The sequence below is a fragment of the Pimephales promelas genome, chromosome 4 (genome assembly GCF_988280905.1).
Source record: "Pimephales promelas chromosome 4, fPimPro1.hap1.1, whole genome shotgun sequence".
Taxonomy (NCBI): domain Eukaryota; kingdom Metazoa; phylum Chordata; class Actinopteri; order Cypriniformes; family Leuciscidae; genus Pimephales; species Pimephales promelas.
In genome coordinates, this window is record NC_142772.1 from 1665283 (window position 1) to 1680000 (window position 14718).

The 14718-nt window shown below is 32.6% G+C and overlaps 1 protein-coding gene across 1 annotated transcript in view; it reads left to right on the forward strand.

Annotated features, from left to right (window-relative positions):
• Positions 1-14718, forward strand: part of astn2 (astrotactin 2) — a 432572-nt gene that overhangs the window by 85215 nt on the left and 332639 nt on the right. Inside the window, exon 2 of the mRNA XM_039661894.2 lies at positions 5227-5414. Within this exon, the coding sequence (XP_039517828.2) occupies positions 5227-5414 (188 nt within the window). The remainder of the gene's footprint in view (positions 1-5226; positions 5415-14718) is intronic.

Consider the following 14718-nt stretch of genomic DNA (forward strand, 5'->3'; position numbering starts at 1 on the left):
ATGTGCACCAAACTAATGAATGACATCTGGTCCACTATATTATTATCCATTGATATTTTTTATTAGCTGGTATTTTTGGATTTAAACACTTTATAATAACTGCACGCTATTAATTATTTGTTAAGCATGAGTAAACAGTTAGTTCATCATTTATAAAGCATATTAGCACCTAAAATGTACATATTAGGAGCCAAAATGGACATATTAGTTCCTGAAATGGAAATATTAGCACCTAAAATGTACATATTACCTCCTAAAATGTACATATTAGGACCTGAAATGGATATATTAGCACCTGAAATGTACATATTACCATCTTAAATGTACATATTAGGACCTAAAATGGACATATTAGCTCCTGAAATGGATATATTAGCACCTAAAATGCACATATTAACACCTAAAATGTACATATTAGCACCTGGAATGTACATATTACCATCTAAAATGTACATATTAACACTTAAAATGTACATACTAACACCTAAAATGGACATATTAGCACCTTAAATGTACATATTAGCACCTTAAATGTACATATTAGCACCTAAAATGGACATATTAGCACCTTAAATGTACATATTAGCACCTAAAATGGACAAAAGTGATGATTTTAATTGTGATGATTACAGATTATGAAAACCCCAAATTCAAAATTAGAATATTGCAAAAAACTTTTCATAACTGCAAGTCATATTTATCAAGATTATAACAAATAAAGGCTTGAATTATCTCACTTTGCACGTAATGAGTCTACATAGTTTCACCCTTAAGTTGAACTAATGAAATCAACATTCTAATTTCATTCATCAAAATGAACAAATCTTTTTTCAAGTCATTTCATTTGGTTAATTCAATGAACGAAATGAACGAACTGACTCGAAAAAAGATTTGTTCATTTTGCTGAACGAGTTTGAACAGGAGCAAGGCGATCATTTGAGCTTATAAAACTTAAACTTTTTTTTTAATTTATTTTTTTTAATTTATTTATCGTTTCGCTTGATAATATCTTGATTCATCGTCTGGAATCGTTTAAAGCCCTTTGAACAGTTTGCAGTTTGCACTAAAAGTGTCGTTTGGACCTTGAACCGTTTGGACCCCATTGAAGTCCATTATATGGAGAAAAATCCTGGAATGTTTTCATCAAAAACCTTAATTTCTTTTCAACTAAACAATGACATGACACTCTTGGATGACATGGGGGTGAGTAAATTATCAGCATTTTTTTCTTTTTTTTTTTTTTTTAAGTGAACTACTCCTTTACTTCTTTCTATCGATACTGAAATGAAGCTTAACTGAGATCTGTAGGAGGTCTCCAGAGATCTGAAAGAGGAATCACACAGCACTTTTGTTCAGGTCGGGATCATCCTGATTTCCGAATGTCCCGTTCTCTGCGCTCTTCCAGGATTAATTCCTTGTTACTCGTTTCTGGTGGAACAGCTTTACTCTCTTCTGCAGCTGAAAATATCAGGCGTATTACTCCCGAGGTCACGCTGAGCGGTCAATCGGATGGAAAGCCCATCGCTCGGATCTGATCCCTATCTGGACACGTTTTATCTGTTCTCCCCTCAAGGTCTCCATTCCTGCCCAAATAACAGCTCTTACTGGTGTACAATCACACGCTGAGGACTGAAGTCGCTGAAGCAGATCTCTGATTCAAGAACGATTGAATATCAATCCAGCCGTGCTTGTGAATGTGTGTTTTATTCTCGTTTGTACCGGAGTGACTGATTTAAGAGCCGTTTGTTGACTGAAGATGAAAGTGAAAAGCTCACTCTCATGTCATTCCAACTCCTTTAAGAAGAAAAAAATATATATATATATTTTTAGATTATGCTGATGCTCGTCCCTTTTTCAGGGGATAATAATTCATAATATTATATAGAGGCTGTCAAGCTCTTAGTAGGACAAAAAAATCCTCATAACTGTCTTCTAAATACAGTAGCTTTGTGTGAGGATCAGACGGTAATTCATGATTCACTGTACGTCCACCGGAGCTTTCACATCTCGTTTTGATAAGTTGGTGTGTCGATTGCTTATGATGTGCACAAAACTAATGAATGACATCTGGTCCACTATATTATTATCCATTGATATTTTTTTATTAGCTGGTATTTTTGGATTTAAACACTTTATAATAACTGCACGCGATTAATTATTTGTTAAGCATGAGTAAACCGTTAGTTCATCATTTATAAAGTATTAATAGACATTGATAATCAGTTTATAAATACAGTTATACAAGTTTTTTTTTTTTTTTTCCTTGATTTATACACTGTAAAAAATATTGTTGGTTTAACTTAAAGTAAGTAACCTGGTTGCCATAAAATTTTAAGTTGATTGAACTAGAAAAAGTGAGTTAATACAATAAAGGAGAATGATTTCATCATCAGAAACTCAAAATTATATGTTATCTGAAACAAATAAATTATTTAAGTTGATTTGACAAAAGAAAAAATTTTGTGATTACTACACTGTAAAAAAAATATTGATGGTTTAACTTAAAAAAGTAAGTAACCTGGTTGCCTTAATTTTTAATTTGATTGAACTGGAAAAAGTGAGTTAATACAATGAAGGAGATTAATTTAATCATCAGAAACTCAAAATAATAAGTTATCTCAACTAAATAAATTATTATAAAGTTGATTTGACAAAAGAAAATATGTTGTGATAACAAATCTTGAAAATATTTTTTACAGTGCACAGATTTTTATTATTATTATTTTTTTTATTTGAGTTTTCAAGTTTATTTCAGTTAATAATAAAACAAGTTTTTCAAATAATATTTACTTAACTATAATTTATAAATAATATATTTACCATATTGTGAACACTTTACTTGAAGGGGTGTGCATAAGACTGACATGACACCTTCATAATCATGACATGACATATGTTATGAATACTTTCATGCATGTTTATGACAACTGTCATTAAGTGTCATTAAGCTTAATTATGACATTTTTAATGCAGATATGACATTGTTTAAGATGTCTTTGTTGACATAAACCAATACATCATAACCTGTCAGTGTCTTTTTCATGACAACTTGACATTACTAAGACAACACAACCTGTCATAAACACGACATAGCAGATTAATGATCAAACTTAAGAAATACCCACATAGCTTCATGGGTTCATCTCAAATATTTGCATTAAAAATGTCATAATTGAGCGAATGACACTTAATGACAGTTGTCATAAACATGCATAAACCCTCCTTCATATTCATGACATGTGTCCTGTCAGTTTTATGCACACCCCTTCAAGGAAAGTGTTTGTTTTCATTGGACTTGTCTGCCTGTCATCATCATCATCATCATTAGTTAATCTGTCTCATGTCACCTCGTTAGTCTCGTCAGCTATGTCTCATTTCCCTGATCTGTTTCCACATGTATTTAAGGCCTCTGTTCTTTGTTCATTTTACTTAGTGTGTGTGTGTGTGTGTGTCTGAGTGATATCATCAGTAAACGTTTGCATTGGAACTTCTGACTCTCCGTTTCCCACATCATGACAACTACACAACAAACACTAAGTGTGATAGATTTAGCATTAGTTAAACCTGAGCTGTGCTCTTTAACATGTACATGTGGAAAGAAAAAGTTGAACTAAATTATTATTTGTTTGCTGGTTGTCACATAAAGCTGCATGCATTTTTAGAGTTGGACAACCTGTGGTCAGTCTTAGCTTTCATTATGAGCATTTTGCATTTTGTGAGTAAATGATGACACAGTGTTTGCCAGTAACTTCAGTGAACTAATAAACATCTGTCAGATGTCGGAAAGTTTGCGGTACGGTTATTCCGACTGAACTCGGAGACTCATCTGTCAATGTCACCTTTAGTTTAAAGACTTCAAGAAGCGTTAGAGACATCAAACGAGTGCGGGTGTGAAGAGACTCGATTACTACCGTTTGATGCTCGCAAAAAAACGTTTGAAGTTTGGAAAATGGACGATGACTCTTGTTCAGGATGTCATAATAACTCTTCATTTGATGGCAGATATTATTACTAGTCTAATATAGAAGTTCAGAGTCACACGAATCCATACAGAACCTTCATGATGGATTAAAACACAATATAGTGAAAACGGTAAAATTGTGAAATATTATTATAGCTGGTTTCTACACTGTAAAACAATATTTTCAAGATTTGTTATCACGACATTTTTATTTTCTTTTGTCAAATCAATATAATGTATTTAGTTCAGATAACTTATTTTGAGTTTCTGAGGATTAAATCAAACTCACTTTTTCCAGTTCAATCAACTTAAATTTTAAGGCAACCAAGTTACTTACTTTTTTTAAGTTAAACCAACAATATTTTTTTTTTTTTTTTTTGTTAGATGTGTCATGAGTGTGTGTGTAGTTTACATGTACGTCTTTAGCTGGTATTTGTTTTACTATGTGTATTATTGTTTGTAATGGCAGCTACTACTTTGCACCACGCACTTTGAGTCCATGACAAATTTCCCTATTTATAGGGGACAATAAAGTATATTCTATTCTATTTTTTTACAGTGTATGTGAATATGTAGTAAAGTGTAATTTATTCCTGTCACCAAAGCATCATTACTCCAGTCTTCAGTGTCACATGATCCTTCACAAATCACTCTAATATGATGATTTGATACTCAAGACATTTATGATTATTAATAATGTTGAAAACAGTTGATTTTTATGAAACCGTGAGACACTAGTCTGGGGTAAGATTAAAAAATATATATTGAAGGATTTTTCTTTTTTAAATTTAGAAACTGAAATGTGACAATTAATAATATTAAACAATTGTTGTTTATTTGAACTTCTTATGAATGAAAGATTCCGGAAAAAAATGTATCACATTTTACACAAAAATATGAAGCATCACGACTGTTTTCAACATTGATACCAAGAGCAACATTAATGGTCATCAATAATAATTGCTGATAACTGAGCATCAAATCATCATATTAGAATGATTTTAATTAAAATAAATTAAAATAGAAAAACAAATTAAATATAAATGTGGTGAGCATGCGAGACTTCTTTCAAAATATTTAAATCAATAATTAAACCAAACTTGACTTGACTGTTAGTGTGTTGTGTGATATATGTTATATTATATTTATCTAGTTACATGATGTGCTCATTACAACTTAGTGAATACGAATATAAGAATATAAATCTGATTTCTCCAGGCCTGTCTTTACAGTTGTGCTGTTTTGTGTTCCCCCGTGTGTTTCAGAGATGTCTGGGACCGGCGCGCTCATCTCGCAGGTGCACTGGAAGCAGCAGTGGCTGGAGAACGGGACGCTTTTCTTCCACGTGTCCGTCAGCAGCTCTGAGCAACTGTCCCAGGTCACGCAGCCCACGGTTCGGGAACAGCCTCGTGTCCTGCACGAACACATGCACCTGCTGCACATCTCAGTGATGGTGAGCTGAAACTCCACTACAAATCAAGTCGAGATGTAAAATACACCTATTCAACTTAGAAATAAAATTAAAATGAACTTAAATACAATCAATTTGTCAGTTCCACTACTTTAAAAAAAAAAAAATCTATGATTCTCATGTAACTTAGAATTATAACGTTTAAAAGAAGATGTAAAGTAAGGGAAAGTCACATGAAGTCATGAATTATTTATCATACAATTTTTTTGGAACTTGCTAGTGTCCAACGTACAGTAAAATGCACACTTCAGTAAATTCTTTTAATTAAAATTGGCTGAGCAGCCGTGACCACAATCACAATCAAGTGATTTGAAATGTATTACGGCATAACATTACAGACAATATAACATACTATAAGCTGATTAGAGTAGAGTAGAGTGAGTAGAGTAGAGTAGAATAGAGTGTAGAGTGAGTAGTATGTACAGTGTAGAGTAGAGTACATGAGAGTAGAGTAGAGTGTATAATAGACTAGAGTAGAGTGTACAGAGTAGAGTGTATAATATGTTGAGTAGAGTGTATAATAGACTAGAGTAGAGTGAGTAGAGTAGAGTAGAGTGAGTAGAGTAGAGTAGAGTGAGTAGAGTAGAGTAGAATAGAGTGTAGAGTGAGTAGTATGTACAGTGTAGAGTAGAGTACATGAGAGTAGAGTAGAGTGTATAATAGACTAGAGTAGAGTGTACAGAGTAGAGTGTATAATATGTTGAGTAGAGTGTATAATAGAGTAGAGTGTACAGAGTAGAGTGTATAATATGTCGAGTAGAGTGTATAATAGACTAGAGTAGAGTAGAGTGAGTAGTATGTACAGTGTAGAGTAGAGTACAGCAGAGTAGAGTAGAGTGTATAATAGACTAGAGTAGTGTAGAGTACAGTGGAGTGTAGAGTAGAGTAGAGTTTACAGAGTAGAGTGTACAATATGTAGAGTAGAGTGTATAATAGACTAGAGTAGAGTGTAGATTGAGTAGAGTGTACAGAGTAGAGTAGAGTACAGTAGAGTAGAGTACAGTAGAGTAGAGTACAGTAGAGTAGAGTGAGTAGTATGTACAGTGTAGAGTAGAGTACAGTGGAGTAGAGTAGAGTAGAGTGTATAATAGACTAGAGTAGTGTAGAGTACAGTGGAGTGTAGAGTAGAGTAGAGTTTACAGAGTAGAGTGTACAATATGTAGAGTGTATAATAGACTAGACTAGAGTAGAGTAGAGTAAGTAGTATGTACAGTGTAGAGTAGAGTACAGTGGAGTAGAGTAGAGTGTATAATAGACTAGAGTAGAGTAGAGTGTACAGAGTAGAGTGTACAATATGTAGAGTAGAGTGTATAATAGACTAGAGTAGAGTGTAGAGTGTACAGAGTAGAGTACAGTGGAGTAGAGTAGAATAGAGTGTATAATAGACAAGAGTAGTGTAGAGTGTAGAGTAAAGTGTACAGAGTAGAATAGAGTGAGTTGAGTGTAGAGTAAAGTAGAGTAGTGTAGAGTAAAGCAGAGTGAGTAGAGTAGAGTGTAGAGTAGTGTAGAGTAAAGCAGAGTGAGTAGAGTGTAGAGTAGAGTAAAGCAGAGTGAGTAGAGTAAAGCAGTGTGAGGAGAGTAGAGTAGAGTGAATAAAGTGAGTAGAGTAGAGTAGAGTAACACTTTATTTGGATGCTCCTCAACAAACATTCTACTGACTATAAGTAATTTTACAACAATGTGTCAACTTAACCTTTACCTTACACTCTACTAATACTCTAATGAGAGTTAGTTGACATTTAGTTACAAGGTTACTTATAGTTAGTAGAATGTCTAAAGTGGACCATCTGGAAAAGTGTAACTTAAAATAGAATAGAATAGAATAGAATAGAATAGAATGTCAATGCAATGTCATTCAGGCACTCTATTGAGAATGCCACTGAACAAAAGTCATGTTTTTATAATGCAAGTCCAGCTGGTGAGATCTGTGCATGTAAACCTCACTTCCAATAAATATGAAATGGGTCAAACAGATGTTAACCCTCCCGGAGCATCCAGTTCAAAGCTTGATATCCATAAGCCAAGCATTTCTCATTCTCAGTGTCTCATGACCCCAGGTTTACTAACAGCTTTAACTCTATTATATAGTTCTAAAGCTGCTGTCAGGATATACTAAAGCAAATATGTGGATTATTTTTTTATTTATTTTTATTTTTATTATTTCTCCATCGATGTTATTACATATGCATTTGTAGGAGTTTCGGGAGAGTATTTAAATGATTTACTATGGTTTGTGGCAGTCGTTATTCACCATTATTGAAGCGGATAAAGCGTGCCTTAACCCATTTTGCACCTTATATGTCATTACGTTTGACCTGCATCACCTGCAGAACTTACAAATCTGTGCTTTTATTATTTGCAGACGCTAGTTTGTCCTGTTTAGTAAATCTGCCCCTTTGTTTATTGGGCCACACTTTAGTTTAGGGTCCAGTCCTCACTATCAACTATGACGTTTGCCTCAATAAACTCCTAATTACTGCTTATTAACAGTTAGTAACACACTTATAAAATATATGCATTGGGTGATTAATGGATAGAATATGGTCGTGCAGAAAAGGGCATGAATATGTGCTTTATAAGTACATAGAAACAGCTAATATCCTGGTAATGTACATGTTAATAAGCAACTAATAGTGAGAAATGGACCCTAAACTGAAATTGAATTATAAAGCAATTTCACACTTCCAGATGTTGGTGTATGAACACATCTGTGCTGATATCTGGAGCTGCTCATGAGATACTGGTGCAAATCTCTGGGTACACATGGTTTATTGCACTTTGTGTGCAACTTCAATGAACGCATCACAAACCGTCTCTCTGCGGCCGATGAATGAATGAGACGAGAGCAAAACACTGGAAACTACAGTCCTAAAAAACAACACAAAACAGCTGAACACACTCGGAAATAGTGCCAGGATTTAATAATCATTTATTTATATGCTCTGAATTTTAATGTAGAATCAGTTTGTGCATGCATAAACAAATATATATATGTATATATGTTTATATGGCGCTGCTTTGTGGGATAATATGGGTTGTTTAATCATTATTATTTTGATTTATGTTCTCTTTGAAGGCAACTTTCTACTCTGTTTACCTCATTATTATTTTGCCCAAACCAGTGTGCTAATGTTAAAGAACATCGTTTTTTTTTTTGTTACAAGGATAAAACAGACGTAAGCATCATTGCAATCTCTAAAAAGTGTTTGCAATGCTGTGCTCACTCGCACAGGTGACATTTCATTGTAATAAGTTTTGCTACTGAGAGAGAGAGAGAGAGAGAGAGAGAAGCTCAATATCCATATAGCAGACGCTTTATTGCATCAGAAACAAACCACAGTTTCTAGTCGTCACAATAACACACATTATCTTCTCCTCTCCTCAGCCTGAACACATTTTCTCTTTTCTTCTTTGTGTAGGCCTTACGCTGTCAACACTAATAAGTTCAAGACACTCGTTAAGCAGGTCTCCATCTACAGCGCAAGCGGGTCTGATGAGCGAGGATATGAATATGAATCATATCTTATGACTTTTTCAGTCAACAGATCTCAACCAAACTCAAGGCTTATTAGACACACTGTAAAAAAAAAAAAAATGATGGTTTAACTTAAAATTTTAAGTTCATTGAACTGGAAAAAGTGAGTTATTACAATGAGGGAGAATGATTTAATCATCAGAAACTCAAAATTATATGTTATCTGAACTAAATAAATAATTTAAGTTGATTTGACAAAAGAAAAAATGTTGTGAATACTACACTGTAAAAAAATATTGTTGGTTTAACTTAAAAAAGTAAGTAACCTGGTCGCCTTAAAATTTTAAGTTGATTGAACTGGAAAGATTGAGTTAATACAATGAAAGCCATCAGAAACTCAAAATTATAAGTTATCTCAACTAAATAAATTATTATAAAGTTGATTTGACAAAAGAAAACATGTTGTGATAACTAATCTTGAACATATTTTTTTTACAGTGTATTAATTTTGCCTCAATAAACCCCAAACGCTTATTAATAGTTAGTAAGGTAATAATAGTTAATAAGGCATTAATATGTTTTATTAAACAGCCAATATCCTATAATTTGCATGCTAATTAGCAACTATTTAATAGTAATAATTGGACCCTAAACTAAAGTGTTACTGTATTTATTAATCTCCATTGTCATAATTAAATAGTATTGGTTCATTAAAAACAACAACAAACGTTAATTGTTACAGCTCAGGTCCATTAAATAATAATAATTTAATAATATATGGTAAAAAATAAATTTATTTATTTTTATTTTTTTTACTAATATAGTTGATTAATGTTAACAAATGAAACCTTCTTGTAAAGCGTTACCGAAGGAATGTGCAATGATATCACCACCGCTAATAAAAACCATAATAACAATAACACTAATAATATTAAATCGTGGATATTTAAATCTTGTGCATTTATTTGGTATTTCAACATTTAATATTTTGCTCTTGGTGAGTTCATATTGGTAATACATTTTGCATAATGAATTTTTACATTGTGAACATTTATTACATTAATAATGCACCACATTATGAGTTACAAGGGTAATTTTCTAGAAATGCGCAGCATATCAATTTGATTTCAGATATTTCAAAAGCCGCTCAGCAAAAGAAGCCGAGAAATCAAAGACAATATAAGCAACAGGCTATAAATGACAATTTGATTGATTTTTCCAAAATTACTTGTGATTTCTAGGGACTCTCTCTCTCTCTCTCTCCAACAGACACACACAGGAGTGTGCCATCAACGCTGCCCTGAGACTGCATCAATATAAAGAGCTTTGATAAAGCAGCGTCACGCTTCTCAGCTGTGCACTGTGATATTGCTAGAGTTTAAGAAAGTAGTTAAATTAAAAACATTAATATATTTGTAGAGATCCCGCAGAGAAGAAGCAGACTATTTCACACTGTTTCTGTTCAACACGCTGAATCAGTGCCATTATATAGAAGCTTGTTTCCAGATCGGAATAAAAATAAAACATAAATGCATTTAAAAAAAGGGGGTACTTGTGTGACCTTTTCTCACAATTGTGCCGCATTTTGCAAGACTTATATATATAAACTCCTTATTCTGAGATAAAAGTAAGAATTGTGAGATAGATACTTACTGAGAGTTTTTATTCCACAATTTTGACGTTATAACTAATATTTGTGAGTTTATATTTCATAATTTGGACCATATTTTTCATAATTCAGAGAAAACATGCACAAATTGTGTGATATAAACATACAAATCTGAGAAATAAAATCAATTTTGAAATATAAACTTGCAATTTTGAAGCAAAAACTGAAGTTTGAAAGTGTTTAGCTTTTATTTTGCGCAATTCCGAGTTTATATCTCACCATTCTACACTGTAAAAATGATTATGCTTTATCTAATCAATACAATTGTGGCAACAGACTACAAACAATATTATTTATTAAATTGAACAAATTAGAAATGAGTAATAGTTAATCAAATTAATATTCTAATTTGTACAATTTAATTAATACTATTGCTTTTAATATGTTGCCACAATTTTATTGATTAGATAAAGCATGTTATTTTTTTTTTCAGTGTAGAAAAATAAGTCATTTCTGAGATAAAAGTAAGAATTGGCAGATATTAACTCAAAATGTAAAGTTTTTATCTTGCAAACTTTATAACCTAATAAACCTTTTTTTTTCTTTCTCACAATTCTGAGAAAATCAGTCATAATTGTTAGATGTAAACCTGCATTTGCTGGGAAAAAAAAAAATGAATTTCAAGTTTATATTTCACAACATTGACTTATTTTGTTCAGACTTATTTTTTTTCCTCAAAATTTATATTCAGATAAAAAAATAAAAAATAAATATATATATATAAATTTGCAGTCATAATGTCCCTATTGCGAGTTTGTAAATTGCGAAATTGTAAGATTATTATTAAAATTCAATCAGAAAATTATTGTAAGAACCAGTTTTCAAGATGTTATACATTGTAGACATTGAACTTTAAAATAAGTCCACAAACAACAATAAGCATCTGCTGTAAGACGCATCATCTCCAGTGGATTGTGTTTTCCAGAAGACATGACACACACACACACACACACACTCCGCCTCCATAGTCAGTGACATTTCCAGTTGTGTCTGAGAGACTGATATCATTCAGACGCAGGAGGACAGAACTGGAGCGGCTATAAATGAGCAGCCGCTGAGAGATGTGTGTTTTCCTCTTCATGGGGAAACAAGGTGTATCTGCCGGTGTGTGTGAGCGGACAGCGGCGCGCTGGCATTTTCATTGAGCATCATTAACTGTAATTCTGTCAAGGAAGTGACAGATTGAAGGTGTGGAGCAGCTTCTTCTCCAGCGAGCTGTCGCTCATCCTCTGTTCACGCTCACTTGTTTGTTATCTCAGGTTTGATCCCCTCGTCCTGAAGATGAGAGATGACTGGGGTGGATGATGTAGTGTTGCAGGAGTATTTATCAAAACTGATGGTCAGTACTTGTGTACAGACATCAATACTGACACACTTGTATTTTTATGTTGTTGCTGTCATGCAAACTGTTGAGAATGTTACAATTGCTTGTGCATTTTGCCCCGCCTTTTCCACTTAACATCCCTAAGACAATTACACACAATATTAAACACTCCTGCACTATACACTCTCTCAGAAAAAAAAAGGTACAAAAGCTGTCACTGGGGCTGTACCTCTTCAAAAGGTACACTTTTGTACCCAAAGGCTGCATATTGGTACCTTAGTGGTACATATTAGCACCTAAAATGGACATATTAGCTCATGAAATGGACATATTAACGCTTAAAATGTACATATTAGTACCTAAATGTATATATTACCACCTAAAATGTACATATTGGCACCTAAAATGTACATAATAACAACTAAAATGTACATATTAGCTCATGAAATTGACATATTAACGCTTAAAATGTACATATTAGTACCTAAATGTATATATTACCACCTAAAATGTACATATTGGCACCTAAAATGTACATAATAACAACTAAAATGTACATATTAGCTCATGAAATTGACATATTAACGCTTAAAATGTACATATTAGTAGCTAAATGTATATATTACCACCTAAAATGTACATATTAGCTCCTGAAATGGACATTGTAGGACCTAAAATGTACACATTAGCTTTTGAAATGGACATATTAGCACCTAAAATGTACATATTAACTCTTGAAATGGACATATTAACTCTTAAAATGTACATATTAGTAGCTAAATGTATATAGTACCACCTAAAATGTACATATTAGCTCCTGAAATGGACATTGTAGCACCTAAAATGTACAAATAAGGACCTAAAATGGACATATTACCACCTAAAATGTACATAGTAATTATTAGCACCTAAAATTTACATATTAACAACTAAAATGTTCATATTAGCACCTATTAACAACTAAAATGGACATATTAGCTCCTGAAATGGACATATTACCACCTAAAATGTACATATTAGCTCCTGAAATGTACATATTACCACCTAAAATGTACATATTAGCTCCTGAAATGGACATATTACCACCTAAAATGTACATATTAGCTCCTGAAATGTACATATTACCACCTAAAATGTACATATTAGCTCCTGAAATGTACATATTAACAATTAAAATGTACATATTAGCTGTTCATGGACATTTTAGCTCCTGAAATGTACATATTAGCATCTAAAATGTACACATTAGCACATAAAATGGACAAAAGTTTACCTTTTGAAAAGGTACAGCCCCAGTGACAGCTTTTGTACCTTTTACCATTCAAAAGTCATTAGGATGTTTAAATAGACTTGAAAAGCTCTGTTTGGAAAGAACGCATCATGCATGATTTGAGTTATTTTGCATGTGAGTTAATCTGCTTAGAAAATAAACACATTACAAGCATAGATAAACAACACAGATACAAATGAAAGTCTTACAGTATTCAGGTTATACAAATGCAATAGTGAAATGTATAATAGCACTTAGTCTTCACAAATCAAATATAATTAATGTTTGGAACAGGTACAAAAGTGATTTTTTTCTTTGTATTTTGTAGTTTTATAACATTAATGACACAGACAGTTGCAATATTAGGCTACTATCACTTTAAGACCGAATGCATGGATCCAATATAATGATACGCATCTGTTTTCTTTCTCAACTATTTATGTTCACATAAACCATGAGCGACTCTGTTTACGGGGACATTTGTCGAGAAGGACATTTTTTAAAATAATTTTGTGTAAATTTTGTGCACAAATAAATGATAAAGAGGACTGAGACTGGATCTAAAGCATGTGCAAATGATAAACTTTTGCTCGATGATGGTTAAACTTTGCAGAGTTTTCGAGATTCATCACCTGATCTTTATATGAATGATCCCTATACTTGACCTCGCACATCCTGTGATGTGACTGTCGCGAATATCGCACACATCGTATGTCGATGTTAAAGCGATATATAATGCAGTTTAGTTAGGACACGCTTATAGTCCAAAAGACTGCACACTGTAAAAAATAAACTGTAAATTGTACGGTAAAAAAACGGCAGCTGTGGTTGCCAGAAGTTTACCGTTAAAAATACGGTAGGAACGTTAATGGTTTTACAGACTTAACTCAAAATTTACAGTAAGAAACCGTATTTTATTTTCTGATAAAATGTTGATTTACCAACTTATTGACGTATTGATATCTGTTTTAGACCATTGTAATACACTGACAGCCAACAATCAGAATACTGAATACTTGTATAAAGCAACACTTATTTAAAGAAGCTGCACAATGTCATTCACACAAACATTAAGCACCATCATGGTAACACATATGAAATTTAAAAAAAAAATGCAATAAACATTAATTTAACAACATTAAATGTAACATATAACCCATATACATATACATATAATGTACATAACTGAATAGAAAAAAAAAAATAAATAAAACTATGAGGAACCATAGTTATTTCAACAAAAATGCATAAAATGTGAAGTGTCACACCGGGAATTGTGGGAATGTCAGTTTACAGTTTTTCACTGTAAATTTTACAATGATTTGTTCTTTTTCACTGTAAAAAAAAAACTGTAAATTTAACGGTATTTTACTGTAAAATTATATCACAGTTATTTACTGTGTACAGTTTTGCACTGTAGCATTTTTACAGTATTTTACCGTTAAAATCACGGTTATTTTTTACAGATCACAGATTAAAGTCAAGACGAGAGCTTTCTTATCAGCAGTTATCCAAGTCTACAGAGGAATAGCATAATGCCTCCCTAAG